The 19,809-nt window shown below is 30.5% G+C and overlaps 3 protein-coding genes across 3 annotated transcripts; 2 read left to right on the top strand and 1 right to left on the bottom strand.

Annotated features, from left to right (window-relative positions):
- The first annotated feature begins 1,038 nt into the window (after positions 1–1,038).
- On the top strand, positions 1,039–2,037 carry LOC135954642 (heat shock protein 27-like). Its single transcript, XM_065504851.1, has one exon. The coding sequence runs from the start codon at positions 1,092–1,094 to the stop codon at positions 1,776–1,778; it is 687 nt and encodes a 228-aa protein (XP_065360923.1). The 5' UTR covers positions 1,039–1,091; the 3' UTR covers positions 1,779–2,037.
- Positions 2,038–10,041: 8,004 nt separating this feature from the next.
- On the bottom strand, positions 10,042–10,897 carry Hsp27 (Heat shock protein 27). Its single transcript, XM_065504844.1, has one exon. The coding sequence runs from the start codon at positions 10,820–10,822 to the stop codon at positions 10,211–10,213; it is 612 nt and encodes a 203-aa protein (XP_065360916.1). The 5' UTR covers positions 10,823–10,897; the 3' UTR covers positions 10,042–10,210.
- A 4,296-nt stretch (positions 10,898–15,193) lies between these two features.
- Positions 15,194–16,005, top strand: LOC135954937 (heat shock protein 23-like). The gene has a single exon (XM_065505185.1). The coding sequence runs from the start codon at positions 15,315–15,317 to the stop codon at positions 15,867–15,869; it is 555 nt and encodes a 184-aa protein (XP_065361257.1). The 5' UTR covers positions 15,194–15,314; the 3' UTR covers positions 15,870–16,005.
- The last annotated feature ends 3,804 nt before the right edge of the window (positions 16,006–19,809 follow it).

Here is a 19,809-nt window from a genome sequence, read left to right as displayed (position 1 = left end):
GTGAATGAGAATTATTTATTTAACAAATTTCAGAAGATTATGAACATAATAATGAACAGAAATATACGATTTTACAAAAAAAACCGGTGACCGGCGGGAAATCAAATTTCATTTAATTTATAAAATTATAAATAAATATTGATCATGCTTTTAAAAATTAAGATGACAAAAGATGGCAGATTAGGAAAAAAGATGACAGACAGAGGACACAAATTTTATAGATGACAGCCAGTTGAAAAGAGGACATATACCTTAACTAACCATAAGCTTTCATTATAGTACATTAAGAACCAAAGTAAATTAATAAATAAAGTAGCGACAGTACTACAACAAATACAACATTTACAGAAACAACAGATACTTGGTTTTTGTTAAATGGTAAGTGAACTGTCAAAGTTGCCTGTTGTTGTTTTTGTTTGAAAGTATCAAATGAATCTCTGGACTACTTTTCTTTATGAAATACATATTATCCAAAAAAGAACATTCGTATCATCTTTTCCATCCCTGTTGAAAATAATAGCATTTTAATAATTTGTTATGTACTTACATAATGCCATTTGTTATTGTTGTACATATACATATGAATTAGTAACATAAATTATATTAAATTCGGTCTCAGATATTATGATTAACTATTTCATTAATGACATTAATTACATATGTATAATAAAAAAATCATCTTTATCAAGTCACATTTATAGACTGTTTAGTGTACCCTGTGCTAAATCGAGTACAGAAAGTACCAGAATGACAACACTAATGCAGTTTCTTACATATGGTTTTTATTGCATTATTTTACCTTCCCTTAAATTTGTGCTTTATTTAACTTAAGAGAGAAATATGTAAAATTTGAATCGTAAAATCTCATAATGAGTAGAAAAATCTCGAAAGTTCCGTTAAAAATTGCGGGAATTTCTCTTTAAGAGCACGCTTAGTATAAAAGCGAATGAGCTTTTTGCGTTCTCTTCAGTTGAGTGCATATAGCAAACAAGTTTGGTTGTCGAAGACGAAAAAGAAGTTAAAGAAATTATTGCATTTTTATTATTCCAATTGAAATAAAAAAGAAAAAAAACAAAGAAAAGTAATTGAAGATGTCTCTGGTACCATTATTAATGAATTTGGCTCGTGGTTTGGATGGCGATTGCCATCATGGTCTGGTAGACGATTGGGATCGTTTGTTGGATGATGATTTTGGTTTTGGCATAAATCCTGCCGATATTTTCCGTCCACGTTTGGCTACAGCCTCGAGCCATCATCAGCATCTATTGCCTAGACGTTCTTCATTGTACGCACCATATTTGGTTGGCAGACGCCAGCGTCAGCAACGTGATAGAACTGACTCAACATCTGGTAGCTCTGCTTTAGTGCCTACCATTGGCAAAGATGGCTTTCAAGTGTGCATGGATGTTTCACAATTCAAGCCCAGTGAGTTGACTGTGAAAACCGTAGATAATACTGTAATTGTCGAAGGCAAACATGAGGAGCGTGAGGATGATCATGGCCTTATACAACGTCATTTTGTACGCAAATATTCGCTGCCAAAAGATTATGATGCTAAAGATGTGGTCTCGACCATTTCATCCGATGGGGTTCTTACCGTTAAAGCTTCTCCACCACCCAATAAAACCATTGCTGGCAATGAACGTGTCGTCCAAATTCAACAAACTGGCCCGGCTCATTTGAATGTGAAGCAACCGGATCAGGCTCATGCTATCAAGCTGCAGCAGGCTCAGTCTAATGGTGCTGCTGCCGGGGAAAAGGCTGAAGCTGCCAAATAAAGATCAACCATTCAATTGTATTGAACAAATTAAAATTACCTTTTAAGTGATTTATGATCTATTCCGTTTATTTTTCGTTCGTAGATGTTTAGAGTTGCTCATGGATTCTTTTTAATTTTTATTCATTCATTTCATTACATTTTAAGTTTTTCTATGTTTTTTTATTCTCATTTATGCTACTGTGTAGTTTAATGATTCCAATATGTACTGAATTATATTTAAAAATAAATCTTTTGTATCTTTATATTAACTTGGATAAGTACATTGTTTTTTTTTTCTCAAATATATTGCTTGGTTTTTTATATAAAAATCAGAGCTTCTAATTATTAAAATTTTTAGCTTATTTCACTAAAATCTTATAATACCATTCCTACAAAACAAATTAATTCACTTCATTCGAAGCCTTTATTTAATTTTTTAATTAATTCATAATAAAATTCATTCAATCTGAATGATAGATAGATTTGAAGTGGTATTATAAGAAGTACACTTACAATCGGAGACCCATAGAATCCATTGTGATGCCCTTTAGAAATATAACTAGGTAAGAACTAGCTGTGAAGAGAAGATAAAAGAGAAATAAAATAAAAATCCATTCCAAAACGGTCAGGAAATAAGTATGAACTGGATTTCTCAGAGTCCTGTTAACTAATATAGCTTGCCTATTCCCCTGATAGAACCAAAAAGATTACCTAGATCATATCTAGCTATATCCCCCAGTTCAACCTCAAATCCTTCCCCTAGACATTTTTGCCTGAGACCATATAATCTAGGACAGTTACACAGAATATGTTCTATTGCGTCCAGTTCCTCAATATCCTCGCACATCCCACAGAAGACCTGTGTTCGCATATCCCATTTACCAATGAAGGCTCCAGTTGAGCAGTGGCCGGCTATCACTCCTACTAAAGACCTGAGACTTCTCCTATCCAATCCAATTAATATTCTGGTATGTGTGTGAAGATAAATTTAAATTTATTTAGCACAGACCTAAACCACATATTTTAGCTCAGCCCATTTTGCAGTTAACAGAGCACTGTTAATCACTTAACAGTCATAATACTTGAATTATAATAAACAAATTTATACCTACAATATCTGAAATAATTTCAGAATAAGAAAAAAATGGAAAAAATTAAAAAAAAACTATCCATCTGAAATAATGGATGGATATTTGAACCCATCGTAATATCAGGATTCCAATAAATTTGACTTTTTTGAAAAAATAAATCTGGAGAGGATTTTTGGCCATTATGGAAATTAGGAAAAGGGCTCGGATATGACACTATATAGAAATGGTAGTCCTAGGGTCACTGAATGGAACTGTGGTAGTGGGATATCTGAAATAATTTTGGGATTCCAATAAATTTGAGTTTTGTGAAAAAATAAATCTGGAGAGGATTTTTGGCCATTATGGAAATTAGGAAAAGGGCTCGGATATGACACTATATAGAAATGGTAGTCCTAGGGTCACTGAATGGAACTGTGGTAGTGGGATATCTGAAATAATTTTGGGATTCCAATAAATTTGACTTTTTTGAAAAAATAAATCTGGAGAGGATTTTTGGCCATTATGGAAATTAGGAAAAGGGCTCGGATATGAGACTATATAGAAATGGTAGTCCTAGGGTCACTTAATGGAACTGTGGTAGTGGGATATCTGAAATAATTTTGGGATTCCAATAAATTTGAGTTTTGTGAAAAAATAAATCTGGAGAGGATTTTTGGCCATTATGGAAATTAGGAAATGGGCTCGGATATGACACTATATAGAAATGGTAGTCCTAGGGTCACCGAATGGAACTGTGGTAGTGGGATATCTGAAATAATTTTGGGATTCCAATAAATTTGAGTTTTGTGAAAAAATAAATCTGGAGAGGATTTTTGGCCATTATGGAAATTAGGAAAAGGGCTCGGATATGACACTATATAGAAATGGTAGTCCTAGGGTCACTGAATGGAACTGTGGTAGTGGGATATCTGAAATAATTTTGGGATTCCAATAAATTTGAGTTTTGTGAAAAAATAAATCTGGAGAGGATTTTTGGCCATTATGGAAATTAGGAAAAGGGCTCGGATATGAGACTATATAGAAATGGTAGTCCTAGGGTCACTGAATGGAACTGTGGTAATGGGATATCTGAAATAATTTTGGGATTCCAATAAATTTGACTTTTTTGAAAAAATAAATCTGGAGAGGATTTTTGGTCATTATGGAAATTAGGAAAAGGGCTCGGATATGACACTATATAGAGATGGTAGTCCTAGAGTCACTGAATGGAACTGTGGTAGTGGGATATCTGAAATAATTTTGGGATTCCAATAAATTTGAGTTTTGTGAAAAAATAAATCTGGAGAGGATTTTTGGCCATTATGGAAATTAGGAAAAGGGCTCGGATATGACACTATATAGAAATGGTAGTCCTAGGGTCACTGAATGGAACTGTGGTAGTGGGATATCTGAAATAATTTTGGGATTCCAATAAATTTGACTTTTTTGAAAAAATAAATATTATAAGATATTAATATATTTTACCAGAAATGTTTTTTATTGTTTATAATCATAATAAAATGTTTCTTAAATAACAAAAATGACAAGAATTCCATAAAACGTATATTGTATTTTTCTTAACTCAAATTTATTTGAATTTTATAATTATGTATTTCAGGCATTTAAAAACAAAAACTCAAATTTATTGGAATCCCAAAATTATTTCAGATATCCCACTACCACAGTTCCATTCAGTGACCCTAGGACTACCATTTCTATATAGTGTCATATCCGAGCCCTTTTCCTAATTTCCATAATGGCCAAAAATACTCTCCAGATTTATTTTTTCAAAAAAGTCAAATTTATTGGAATCCACTACCACAGTTCCATTCAGTGACCCTAGGACTACCATTTCTATATAGTGTCATATCCGAGCCCTTTTCCTAATTTCCATAATGGCCAAAAATCCTCTCCAGATTTATTTTTTCAAAAAAGTCAAATTTATTGGAATCCCAAAATTATTTCAGATATCCCACTATAACAGTTCCATTCAGTGACCCTAGGACTACCATTTCTATATAGTGTCATATCCGAGCCCTTTTCCTAATTTCCATAATGGCAAAAAATCCTCTCCAGATTTATTTTTTCAAAAAAGTCAAATTTATTGGAATCCCAAAATTATTTCAGATATCCCACTATAACAGTTCCATTCAGTGACCCTAGGACTACCATTTCTATATAGTCTCATATCCGAGCCCTTTTCCTAATTTCCATAATGGCCAAAAATCCTCTCCAGATTTATTTTTTCACAAAACTCAAATTTATTGGAATCCCAAAATTATTTCAGATATCCCACTACCACAGTTCCATTCAGTGACCCTAGGACTACCATTTCTATATAGTGTCATATCCGAGCCCTTTTCCTAATTTCCATAATGGCCAAAAATCCTCTCCAGATTTATTTTTTCACAAAACTCAAATTTATTGGAATCCCAAAATTATTTCAGATATCCCACTACCACAGTTCCATTCAGTGACCCTAGGACTACCATTTCTATATAATGTCATATCCGAGCCCTTTTCCTAATTTCCATAATGGCCAAAAATCCTCTCCAGATTTATTTTTTCAAAAAAGTCAAATTTATTGGAATCCCAAAATTATTTCAGATATCCCACTACCACAGTTCCATTCAGTGACCCTAGGACTACCATTTCTATATAGTGTCATATCCGAGCCCTTTTCCTAATTTCCATAATGGCCAAAAATCCTCTCCAGATTTATTTTTTCACAAAACTCAAATTTATTGGAATCCCAAAATTATTTCAGATATCCCACTACCACAGTTCCATTCAGTGACCCTAGGACTACCATTTCTATATAGTGTCATATCCGAGCCCATTTCCTAATTTCCATAATGGCCAAAAATCCTCTCCAGATTTATTTTTTCACAAAACTCAAATTTATTGGAATCCCAAAATTATTTCAGATATCCCACTACCACAGTTCCATTAAGTGACCCTAGGACTACCATTTCTATATAGTCTCATATCCGAGCCCTTTTCCTAATTTCCATAATGGCCAAAAATCCTCTCCAGATTTATTTTTTCAAAAAAGTCAAATTTATTGGAATCCCAAAATTATTTCAGATATCCCACTACCACAGTTCCATTCAGTGACCCTAGGACTACCATTTCTATATAGTGTCATATCCGAGCCCTTTTCCTAATTTCCATAATGGCAAAAAATCCTCTCCAGATTTATTTTTTCAAAAAAGTCAAATTTATTGGAATCCCAAAATTATTTCAGATATCCCACTATAACAGTTCCATTCAGTGACCCTAGGACTACCATTTCTATATAGTGTCATATCCGAGCCCTTTTCCTAATTTCCATAATGGCAAAAAATCCTCTCCAGATTTATTTTTTCACAAAACTCAAATTTATTGGAATCCCAAAATTATTTCAGATATCCCACTACCACAGTTCCATTCAGTGACCCTAGGACTACCATTTCTATATAATGTCATATCCGAGCCCTTTTCCTAATTTCCATAATGGCCAAAAATCCTCTCCAGATTTATTTTTTCACAAAACTCAAATTTATTGGAATCCCAAAATTATTTCAGATATCCCACTACCACAGTTCCATTCAGTGACCCTAGGACTACCATTTCTATATAGTGTCATATCCGAGCCCTTTTCCTAATTTCCATAATGGCCAAAAATCCTCTCCAGATTTATTTTTTCACAAAACTCAAATTTATTGGAATCCCAAAATTATTTCAGATATCCCACTACCACAGTTCCATTCAGTGACCCTAGGACTACCATTTCTATATAGTGTCATATCCGAGCCCTTTTCCTAATTTCCATAATGGCCAAAAATCCTCTCCAGATTTATTTTTTCACAAAACTCAAATTTATTGGAATCCCAAAATTATTTCAGATATCCCACTACCACAGTTCCATTCGGTGACCCTAGGACTACCATTTCTATATAGTGTCATATCCGAGCCCTTTTCCTAATTTCCATAATGGCCAAAAATCCTCTCCAGATTTATTTTTTCACAAAACTCAAATTTATTGGAATCCCAAAATTATTTCAGATATCCCACTATAACAGTTCCATTCAGTGACCCTAGGACTACCATTTCTATATAGTCTCATATCCGAGCCCTTTTCCTAATTTCCATAATGGCCAAAAATCCTCTCCAGATTTATTTTTTCACAAAACTCAAATTTATTGGAATCCCAAAATTATTTCAGATATCCCACTACCACAGTTCCATTCAGTGACCCTAGGACTACCATTTCTATATAGTGTCATATCCGAGCCCTTTTCCTAATTTCCATAATGGCCAAAAATCCTCTCCAGATTTATTTTTTCACAAAACTCAAATTTATTGGAATCCCAAAATTATTTCAGATATCCCACTACCACAGTTCCATTCGGTGACCCTAGGACTACCATTTCTATATAGTGTCATATCCGAGCCCTTTTCCTAATTTCCATAATGGCCAAAAATCCTCTCCAGATTTATTTTTTCACAAAACTCAAATTTATTGGAATCCCAAAATTATTTCAGATATCCCACTACCACAGTTCCATTAAGTGACCCTAGGACTACCATTTCTATATAGTCTCATATCCGAGCCCTTTTCCTAATTTCCATAATGGCCAAAAATCCTCTCCAGATTTATTTTTTCAAAAAAGTCAAATTTATTGGAATCCTGATATTACGATGGGTTCAAATATCCATCCATTATTTCAGATGGATAGTTTTTTTTTAATTTTTTCCATTTTTTTCTTATTCTGAAATTATTTCAGATATTGTAGGTATAAATTTGTTTATTATAATTCAAGTATTATGACTGTTAAGTGATTAACAGTGCTCTGTTAACTGCAAAATGGGCTGAGCTAAAATATGTGGTTTAGGTCTGTGCTAAATAAATTTAAATTTATCTTCACACACATTATTCTGGTGGCCTTTGCATTCAACTTTGAACAGATAGCCCTGGACACGCTGCAAACCGTCCTACTACACCAGGATTGGTTCGTAGAGTCCCGGAAGCCTTCTTTAATTCTTAAACTATTTTATCTTCATTTAATTTGTTTTTGTTTTGCATTTAATCGTTTACAAAATGAATTGAAAACAAGTAAGAGAGCTATATTCGGCTGTACCCTTCAAATTATACTTAAAAATATATTTTTTTTTAAATATTTTTATTTAAACAAAATCAAAATTTCTTTTTTAATGTTTTAAAATTTTTTAAAAAATTTTTTTTTCCAAATTGTTTTTTATTTTTTTTTAAAAAAAGTTTTTTAAATTTTTTTAATTAATTTTTTTGGAAAAAGAATTTATAACAAAAAAGAAATTTTTGATGAAAAAAAAATTCGGGTTAAAAAATATTTTTTTCCGATTTTGACCCATTGTATGTCCAACTTACTATGGTCTTATATACGTCGTTGCAAAGGTCTTTGAAATATCTATCTTTAGATATCCAGATATAGGTCAAAAATATGTCAAAAATCGAGGTTGTCCTAGTTTTTTCCTTATATCTCAGCCATTTGTGGACCGATTTTCTCGATTTTAAATGCGACCGAGCCGGAAGAATTTCGGAGATATTGATGTATGAATCGTGTATGTAAGTTATTTGGGGGCTTCGGAAAGTTGATTTCAACACACAGACGGACAGACGGACATGGCTATATCGATTCCGCTATCTATAACGATGAAAAATGTGGAAATTACAAACGGAATGACAAACTTATATATACCCTTGCCACTCATGGTGAAGGGTATAAAAACCCTATTTGTATTAGATTGGAATTGAATTTTAAATAATAAATTTTATTAAGCTATCAGCTCAATTATGAATAAAAATTCCGCGGGAGTTTTTCCCCCTTTTCTCATTTTTCCTATTCAAATTCAATGGGAAAAAACTCCCGGGGAACAAACTCCCGCGGAATTTTTTATTCATAATTGGGCTGTATATATTTTGTAATGGATTGGAATTAAAGAAAACTTGAATGATTCAATAAGGAATCAATTCTATAAAGAATTAGTTCTCAAAGGATGAATTTAATACGTTTGAAGGAATTAAGCCTTTAAATTAATTCGTAATGAATTCATTAACGGAATGATTAAGAGATAAAATTAAATTTGATTTTGAAAAATTAGTTAAGAATTCTTACGAACATTTAAACAATTAATTAAAAAACATCCAAATACAACATTTGAAAGACGGCCGACGGAAAAAGACTTAGATCAATACAATGCGAGAAGTATCCCTTAGATTGAAGATTCCTGCACGATAATAATACCAAACACATCACGAGAAATTGTAGATTGCAAAATACGGACTCAAAATTATAAAACGAAGAAAGCTTTATAAGATACGGTAATAAGGGAATGACAAAATATTTCAGATACGATTAGTTCTTTAATTGGTTCAATGCATTGTCGCTGTGAAGCACTAATAAAAAACAAGGGATTTCCAACAAATTACAAAGTCATTAAAATGGCTAGACAATTTTGTAAAAATTATACCAAGTTCCCATTGTTTTGTCAATACCATAATTATTTATTTATTCACAGTAATATAAAAAAGCCTTCCTAAGCCAATTAACATATATTACAAGATTTATTCCTGAATAAAGATATCTAAAATTAAAAAAAAAAACAACAAATTATTTCAATTCATACTCAATACTTCTAGTTAATGGCAGAATTTAATTATGTTCTTATTTTTTTATAAAATAAAAAGTTCAAATAATTACCAGAACATTAATAATTAAATAAAACAGTAAAAATACTAATTTCTTAAGATTTTTTTTTGGGTTGTGACCTAGGTATTAATTAAATATTTGGAAAGATTTTGTATTGTCAAACTATTGAATGGTTTTAAATTACATAATTATTCTCTGATTAATGGTATAAAAATAATATTTTGAATGGAAATGATAAACCATAGTAGTCTGGCCTAAAATTAGACAAGGAGGCAAGGCAAATGTTTTATTTGTAAGAAACAACATTTTTGTTATTCGACCTTTTTCAGCGCCCATTCACTGAACAAACTATTATAAAAATTATACATTTATCCCCATATTAAATTTTGTGTGGAAATATGGTTTTGTAAACTTTTGATAAATTTAAATATTGTTTATACATATGTATGTATTATTTAATTGGTAAATATCTGTAGATTAGTCTTACAATTTGTACTTCTTTATGTACATGATCACAGATCAAATTAAAACAAAACATTAATTGATTTACTTTTATTAAGTAAAGTGTTTTATTTGAGTTTTAACTTAAATGACTACACAGTAGTTGTATATTTTAAGATTTAAAATTAATAAAAATGGTTATTGTTGAAATAAAAGTTACGGAAATGGAAAATGTGCTTAAAATTAAAAGATCATGGAAATCAACACGTCTATTTCGTTTCCATCTTCTCAGCTTCAGCGTTCTCCTTATTTTTGGCCTCGTCCGGCTGTTTAACACTTAAATGAGCCGGACCTGTCTGCTGTATTTGGACAATACGTTCATTATTATTTTTAGTCTTGCTGGGTGGTGGAGGAGCCTTAACGGTTAAAACGCCATCCGATGATATGGTGGATACTACATCTTTTGGATCATAGCCTTTGGGCAAAGTATATTTGCGTATGAAGTGTCTTTGAATGAAACCATGTTCATCCTCACGCTCCTCGTGTTTGCCCTCAACGACAACAGTGCGATCCACAGTTTTGACAGTCAATTCATTGGGCGTAAATTGTGCAACATCCATGCACACTTGAAAACCATCTTTGCCAACTTGTGGAACTTGTAGTTCAGATTTTTGTAATTCATCTAATTTACCACGGCCAGGACGTTGATATTTGGCGACGATGTATGGATTGTAGCGACGTCGTGGTTGTCGCAATACTACTGAACGTTGATAGGGACGGAAGATGTCTACTGGATGTATGCCCACGCCAAAAGTGTCCTCCAATAATTGTTCCACATCACTGAAGGCGTCCAATTCACTTAGCAAAGGTACCAAAGACATTTTGTTGCGGTAATTCTCTTGTTTTTAATACTTTTACAATAAAAATATGAGTAGTTTTGTTTGTTATTATGGTTTAATTTAGTTTTGCACAAAGGTTTTTTATGTAGATATATTTTTAGTTGTTTTTTAATACAATTAATTATTTGTATTGTGTTTTATTTATTTAAATTTGCTTTTATCTGCAATGTTGTTTCTTGTTTTGCGTTTCAATAAAAACTGAAGAGAATTGTGCCATTTCTACGTTTTTATACTCTTGAGCAATTTGAGCAGAATATTAAGAGCAGATTCCAGAAATTTCGATTAATTTAAAAGAGAATGACCTAAAAAGAGAATAATTAAGAGAGTAAATTCTAGAATGATGTTTTGCTTTTTAAGAGACCGGTATTTTTATTTGTTTGTATTTATTAAGAGGGTGATTCATGCACAACTGTGTGACCGTTTCTGGAATTTCTGTGCCAAACAAATTAATAAACATTTAAAAATGCTAAAATAATCCAGATTTTTTAAATATTATACAGGTATGTGATGAAATTTTATTAATTTTTAAGTTAAATTTGTTTAAGGTAGATTTTTTGTTTATGTTCTCCATGTTTTTGTGAAAATGGCTGCATTACAAATACACACATATTCAGAAACTATTTGTTATTGTTTTTTAAGTGGCTTTTTGTTAAATAGTTCGCAATGTTTCCAATGTTTGTTCAAACAATAATTATTTACGGAATATGTTTCTGATGTTCCGGATCTTTAAATTCAAGTGAATTGTACCTATTGGTCTATCAACATTTTCTCTAAAGCTTTTTTGGAAAATGTATCGACAGTGAATTCAGTCATCTGCTGCATGAGACTTTAATACATATCTATGGCATGTTGTTCCAAGGAAGGGATCGCAAATGCTAATTCTATATTTTCTTTAAAAATATCATGGGTTTTTTTTGAAAATTTTAAAAACTTAATTCTGGTATAACCAAAGCTCACCACACTTAAATTTTGGTAAATGTACAATCTTATGAATAGAAACCCATTAATAACAGTTATTGACAAATTAGATTTTTGTTAGGTAGGTACCTACAATATTCAATGGCCTCAAATTAAAAACATCAAATGCACTTTTAGAGATTTCTTACAGATTTTTTCCACAAAAGTATATAGTACATTGGGGTGGGTCGATTTTGTTTCACTAAAATCGTTAGCGGAAACGCATTCTACGGAAAATTCTAAGAAATTTTCTAAGACGATCTAGGTATGTCCGTCCGTCTGTCTGTTAAATGCATGAAAAGCACTAGAGGGAGACGAATTTTTGCCCAAATATTATTTGTTGAGCTGAAATGTTTGATATTGAAAATTGGCAAAATCGGGTGAACCTTATAAAATTTTGTAAAAAATACCGTCCGTCCGACGTTGAAAAAAAATTAAACACGATAGTCCCTAAACGAGGAAACATAGAAAAGCTAGACCTAGATGCCGAAATTTGACACAAATAGTTATTGCTAATAGCTAACATACAGTGAGTGACAGACAATGGAAACTTTTTTGAAAACTATATTCCGTAAATTTAGTTTTCAAAAGCATGACCTTTTTTATTAAAATATAATAAATTTTAGCATTATTAAGCATTCAAGTTTAACAAAAATACAATGGAAACTTTTAAGAGGACTAAAACAAAATGAATATGTAAGATAACATAACTTTATACTTGACAAATATTTATCATAACAATTAATGACGTTTGTTGTCAAGACAAAGTTGTCTGAGCAAAAGCACTAACAATTTTGTCATAACGAAGCAATAATACTAATAAATGGGGACTATACATGATGATTTTGTATCTTGACAACCATTTGACGTTATGATATAAAAAACATAATAGTAATGTTTTGTCTTTATTTCAATATTTATTTTATTTTGATATCATTTTGTAATTTTTTTCGCTCAAAAAAATTATTTTTTAGAATATTTATTATTAATATTACTAGAATATCTACACAGAAAAAAGAAATTCATAATTGGAATGAATTTTGTAATAAATATTATTAATCGAACTTGATTTTTTTTTCCCAAACTTTTTTCATTCAGAATAAGAACATGTTCATAAATATTATTAATTTGTACATGACGGAAATTTTTGCTTTTTTTGCATAAATTTAATAATATTTTATAATAAATTGAATTATAATTGCATTATCTAATGAATTAATTCAAAACTATTTGCATAATAGCAATATACTGGCCAATATTTTAAGATGAATCAACAATATCTGAAAATTAAAAATATCATTAAACATAATAAAATATAAATAAACATAAAGCATATCATCCCCTTAAAAAAATTTAATCATTTTCGCGCATATTGGCTCATTTTGTAGCTGAAAATCATAAAAATAAATAAAAAATTTTCCAAGAAAAATTTCAAACATTTTTCAACAACATAAAAATATAAATGAAATTGAAATTATATTTTTCAAGCCTTCTAGATTTAATTTGAAAACATAAAATATGAACAAAATCTTAATATTTAAGAAATTATTTATAAATGTTATGAATTGAAATCAATGAAATCAAATCATAATATTTATGTTGAAACTTTTTTCTGTGTAAATAAATCAGCAGTTTAAAAAAGTATACAAATTTTCGTAATTTAGGTACTGCAAAAACTCAACATTTGGGAGGAAGTCCTCGAAAAATAACATCCCGGTAGATCACCAATAATCTAAAATTGGAAATTAGCTGTAAGCCGGAGGTCAAATGAGGCTGGTCATGATTGCTTTCGACTCCCGAAAAACTCTTATTTCTCGTATACATTTTGCCAAATAACATTTAAATTGGTCCAGATAGAAATGGAATACTGTTCTCTTTTTTGGATTAATCCACATACAATTTAAGAGGCTGTATACCTCCATGGAATCTTTATTAGATGGAATGGCAAAATATTTCTAATATATGGACGCTGTGAATCAGTAATAAAAACAAGATACGGTAAGTCGGCAATTTTTTTTTTATTAAAACTCAAATAAATATGAATAACAGCAATTACATATATGCATGTTAAAAAAGATCAATTTAGCTTTATTAACGATCTCAACTGTCTTTGTACCAAAAAAAATCATGGTTATATGTGCAATTTCAGCAGTGATTTTCCTTTAATAACAGCCCAATTATGAAAAAAAATCCCCGGGAGTTTTTTCCCTTTCCTCATTTTTCCTATTCAAATTCTATGTTAAAAAAACGAAGAGGGAAAAAACTCCCGGGGAATATTTTTCATAATTGGGCTATAAGTGAGTGTCTTTTAGCAAGTGCAGTCGTGCTTCATTTTTAGTAAAAAAAATAGTGGCGAATCCAACTTGATATGTTTAGATGCTTATAGAAATTAAAAAAACTTTAATTCTAATTCTATATTTCATTTACTAAAATATAATAAGCCGACAACTATACCATAATATAGGCAAATGTTATTTTTTTGATAAAATCTTTAAATTTCTTAATTTAAATGAAAAAGTATTAAAATTAAACTTAATTAATTTAAAACTATACAAATTATTGAATTATAATAAGAAGTAAAGGCATTGAACAGCCGACTACTAGTAAATCTACCCTATATCCAACAAAATACTGAGAAAGGGCCAGGTAATTTTTTATTGTTAATATAAGTAAATAAATGTATATCAATTATTCCACAGTACATCAACTAAAAATTTACCTTGGGTCGTCAGATTTTGACACACATATACCCTAGGGAGACATTTTGGCATTTCCAATATGTAAAAAAAAACTTAATTTTCTATAGATTAATAAAGCAAGAGTCAGCTAACCAAAATTTTTTCGTTTATACACATTTAGTTTTATTAACATACGAATTTGTAGAACAAAAACTGCAATTTTTCTATTTCATTCGTTGTATTTTACATTTTCAGAAGAGTATTTTTTATTTGACTAAATATTTACCAGAAAGTACGAAAAAACAAATAGATATGTAGGCATGTTTTTCATTTAAAAACAAATTTCTCTCATATGATTTGTTTTTTGTTTGACAAAACAGAGTGTCTTGTCTCTATGTATAATTCTCTATGACTCTCACTATTAAATACAACAACAAAAATGTAGCACATAGAAAATTGAATTTATAAGAAGTAATGATGAAAATACTAGAATCATCGAGATATCAACCACTCAAAACCCAATTAATATGACTCTACACTTCAGCAAACAATGAATGAATGAATGTGCACACACAAGCACAAACATTAATGTTGTATACATATACGAATGGGTGTGTGTGAGTATCAGTGAGCATGAATCGGAGGTATAAATACTTGCCGTTATTTCTCAAACGTTATCAGTTGAATACAACCAATCAAGCAAACAAAAAACCGTTGCTGTGTTTCCTTGCTGCAGAGAAAACAACTCTAGCCTATTACAATAAAAGAAAAATAAATTAGTTACTCTCTAATTTTAAAAATTTTATAATAAATCATTAAAAAAGTTAAATACGAAAAAGATGGCAAACCTAACACAATTGTTGAGCCTAGTTGACGACCTTAACCGCCTCTCTTTGGGAAGTGCACCATTTTACGAGTCACCTCTCTACTATGGCCGTCTTCCAGCCTATTTGGCTTTGACCAATGCTGGCGATGAATCACAACCACTGCGTTTACGTGACAAACAAACATCGGGTCCCATTTCCACCATTGGCAAGGATGGCTTCCAGGTGTGCATGGATGTACAACAATTTAAGCCCAGCGAATTGACTGTTAAAGTGGTGGACAACTGTGTCATGGTGGAGGGTAAACATGAGGAACGCGAAGATGATCAGGGTTACATTGCCAGACACTTTGTACGTCGCTATGCCATACCCAAGGGCTATGATCCCAATAAGGTTGTGTCCACACTTTCCTCGGATGGTGTTTTAACCGTTAGTGTTCCTAAGCCACAAATTGAAGAGAAATCCAATGAGCGCCAAATTCAAATCCAACAAGTCGGTCCAGCTCATTTGAATGTGAAGGAAAATGCCAAAGAAGAAAAGAAGCTGGAAAGTGGCGAAGAAACTGAATAAAACATCTGCCATAGAACTTGAGGAGAATCAATAGTCTGTTTAATTTTTAAGTATTTTATTTATAAAAATTGTTACTTTTTACTGTATGTCAAAAATATGTATTAATTGGCCAATAAATCTATTTTGAAAAAAAAAATATTTTTTGGATTTTTTCTTTTAAATCGATGAGGGTTCAAAATTGGTTTATTTTAATTTTTAATTAAATATACAACTGAAGTGGGTTACTCCCAAATATTTTAACAGAAATGAAATTTTCGATTTTAATTGTAGAAAAAACAATTTGAAATTAGATCTTCCTTTTAAAAATATACAATCTATATATCGTTTCCTTAAAATAAAAAGGCCCTAACTCGTATTTTTTTATTTCGATAAATGGTCCGCTCATATATCATATTTAGCCAAAAAATATCGATTTAAAAAAGACCCGAGTTAGGGACTTTCTATATTAAGGTAATGATATGGAGGATTTCTTTGAAATAACTTTTGAAATCGATGTCTTCCGATCAGGATAAAATTTTCACCAAGATCGGTGGAGAACTCTCTGAGTTAGAGGGGGTCAAAATTGGACATCTTGGCCAATCAGTTGTTTTTTCTCATCCATGTAACTTATTACCTATTGTTCTTAGCAAAATATGTCCCAAAAAGTTTAGATCTAAATAATTCTTTCGAAAAAAATAAAAAAAATTTGAAATTTGTTCCGAAATCAAACTTTTTTGACTGTTTTTTCCAAAATGGGCCTTTTTTCTTAAAATAAAGCTTAGATATTTATCTTGAAGACCTATTTGGTCGCTTAGTGAGATGTGAGTTCGATATCTATCAAAATAAATGTTTTGTAACTCAAAACATATTTTTTTTTTAATTTGCAAAATCAAAAACTTTGTTGACTTTTTTTCAAAACCCTTTTTCTAACTTATTTGGTCGCTTAGTGGGATGCGAGTGGGATATCTATCAAAATAAATATTTTGTAACTCAAGACATACAAAAAAAACGGACGAAACCCGTGTTGTGTCCCTTATACCAGAAATTAAATCTAAATGGAATTGCAGTCATTCTAAAAAAAAATTCAAATGGATTTTAGGACTTTTTTGAAATTTCAACGTATAAAACATAATTTAACCGACCGATCGGTCGAGTAATTGAATTGATATCAACAGGATATAGTACATAAAACGATGTAAACAAAAGGTCTTATAAAGTAAGTTTTCCGCAAATGGTAGTACCTCTCAGTATATCCTTTCAGAAATAATTAGTGGTTATTTGTAATAAAGTTTCTTGTCATTACATTCGCGTACTTTCCAGTAAAAAATATCCAGTAACTTTATTTTAGAGACTAAAAATAAATTACTCTCAATCTGAAAAAATACAAAAAAAAGTACGCGAACAACAATTTGTAAAAATAAGTTGTATTTTATTATAAATCAATTCAAAACGTTAGTTTTGTGTTATTTTACATCTTTTCTTTGCAAACTTGTAAATTGTATTAACTTTCCACTTTTTAGTTTTGTATGTTTAAAACATGTATGGGGGATTTCACGTCAAGTGAACCAACTTTTAAAATCGATGTCTTCCGATCGGGATTAAATTTACACCAAGGTTAGACCTATTGGATAGTAATTCAGACACAATTTTTCAACAAGATCGGTCCAGAACTCTCTGAGTTAGAGGGGGTCAAAATTTGACATTTTGGCCAAACATGTGATTTTTCTCATCCATGTAACTTATTACCTATTGTTCTTAGCAAAATGTGTTCCAAATAGTTTAGATAGCTATTTCTTCAATCTTTCGAAAAAAAATATTTTAAAAAAAAATAAAAAATTTTTAATATTTTTTTTCCGAAATCAAAACCTTTTTTAACTTTTTTTTTTCAAAATGGGCCTTTTTTTTCTTAAAATAAAGCTTAGATATTTTCCTTGAGGACCTATTTGGTCGCTTAGTGGGATGTGAGTTTGATATCTATCAAAATAAATGTTTTGTAACTCAAGACATGAAATTTTTGACTTTTGAGCAAAATCAAAAACTTTTTTTTTTTTTTTTTTTTTTTCAAAATGGACCCTTTTTTAATTTTTTTTTTGCTCAAAAGAAAGCTTGGATATTTTTCTTTCAGACCTATTTGGTGGCTTAGTGGGATGCGAGTGGGATATCTTTCAAAATAAATGTTTTGTAACTCAAAACATGCAATTTTTCACCTTTTTTCACTTTTTTTTCAAAATCGAACTTTTTTTCCAAATTGGGCCCTTTTTTAAAATTTTTTTGCTCAAAAGAAAGCTTGGGTCTAGTCCTTTAAGATCTATTTGGTCGCTTAGTGGGATGCGAGTGGGATATATAGCAAAATAAATGTTTTGTAACTTGCTCTCTCGTTACAAGTTTTTAAAAGTAAACGAACGGAATCCCGTAACTTCCAGTGATAATTTGTACAAATTATTACAAATTATCAAGTACGCGAACACAACTAATGTTGTCTTGTTACCAGCTGCTTTTAAATATTATGTCCTTAATTATTCAAGAATGGTAATTTCTAATGATTCACCGTTTAACGCCGGATAACGGGGTACAGTGGGAGAGTTTTCAAAAAAAAAAAAACATTTGATTTTAATAAAACTTGCTATACATACTTGAAATATTTCTTGTTGTCAGCTGCTTTTAAATAGTATGTCCTTAATGATTCAAGAGTGGTTATTTTTAATGATAACAGGGTACTGCTTCCCAAAAAAAATCTAATTTTAATAAAACTTGCCATGATTTTACCTGAGAATATGGACTTTATAGACGACACATCGGCTATATGAAAAATTTAAAACGATCACAATTTTCTGCCTTTGATCCGATCCGAATGATTGTACTTTATAGAATCTAATAGTTGAGGTCTATAAATCTACATGCATAATAAATCTACATCTCTTATATGAGATATTCGCATTTTTAAATAAAATTTTTTTTTTTCAACAAATAGATATAGATATATCAGATCGTAGTTACCTATGGTGTAAAAAAGTTTGGTTATTTTAATAGCGGTAAATAAGTAAATTTCCCAGAAATTTACTTATTATACCCTTCACCTTCGTGAGAAGGGTATATATAAGTTTGTCATTCCGTTTGTAATTTCCACAATATAATTTTCCGATCCTATAAAGTATATATATTCTGGATTCTTAGTGAAGTCTATTAAGCCATGTCCGTCTGTCTGTCTGTTGAAATCAATTTTCTGAAGACCCCAAAAATCTTCGGGATCCAAATCTGAGATATGAGGAAAAAACCAGGACAACAACGATTTTTGACCTATTTTTGACCTACATACATAATTACTAAGTCATTAATATAGACAATGATAGACATTTCAAAGACCTTTGTAACGACGTATATAAGACCATAGTAAGTTGGACCTACAATTGGACCAAAAATTTAAAAAAAAAATTTAAATAACAATTGGAAAAAAAATAAATTTTAAAATTTTTATTTTTTAACCCGAATTTTTTTTTTCACTAAAAAAATTTTTTTTTTTAAATTTAAAAAAATTTTAAATATTTAAAAAATTTAAAAAAAATAAAATTTAAAATAACAATTGAAAAAAAAACAACTTTGGAGAAAAAATAAATTTTGTTTACTTAAAAATATTATTAAAATCTTTTCTAAATTTTAATTGGAAAATCTCAAATTCATTTCATCATATACCCTTCGTCTGTGATGGTGTAGGGTATAAATACTGTATTCAATGCAGATTATAGAATATGCAATGAGTTGGAAAATGCAGTATGGATTACCACATAATCGAATTAGTTTGGAGTACAGAGTTTAATCTCTATAATTGTTCAAGTGTTTTGTTAGTACAAAAAAAATAATAGACAAAAATATTAGATTAGTTTTCTAACTCCAACCTTATCCTCAAGTTACTACCTATGTTTTCAAACCTAATTGATTAAACAGAAAAAAAACACAATAGATA

This window comes from Calliphora vicina, chromosome 3 (genome assembly GCF_958450345.1).
Source record: "Calliphora vicina chromosome 3, idCalVici1.1, whole genome shotgun sequence".
In the NCBI taxonomy this organism is placed as follows: Eukaryota; Metazoa; Arthropoda; class Insecta; order Diptera; family Calliphoridae; genus Calliphora; species Calliphora vicina.
This window is presented reverse-complemented; position numbering and strand designations above follow the sequence as displayed.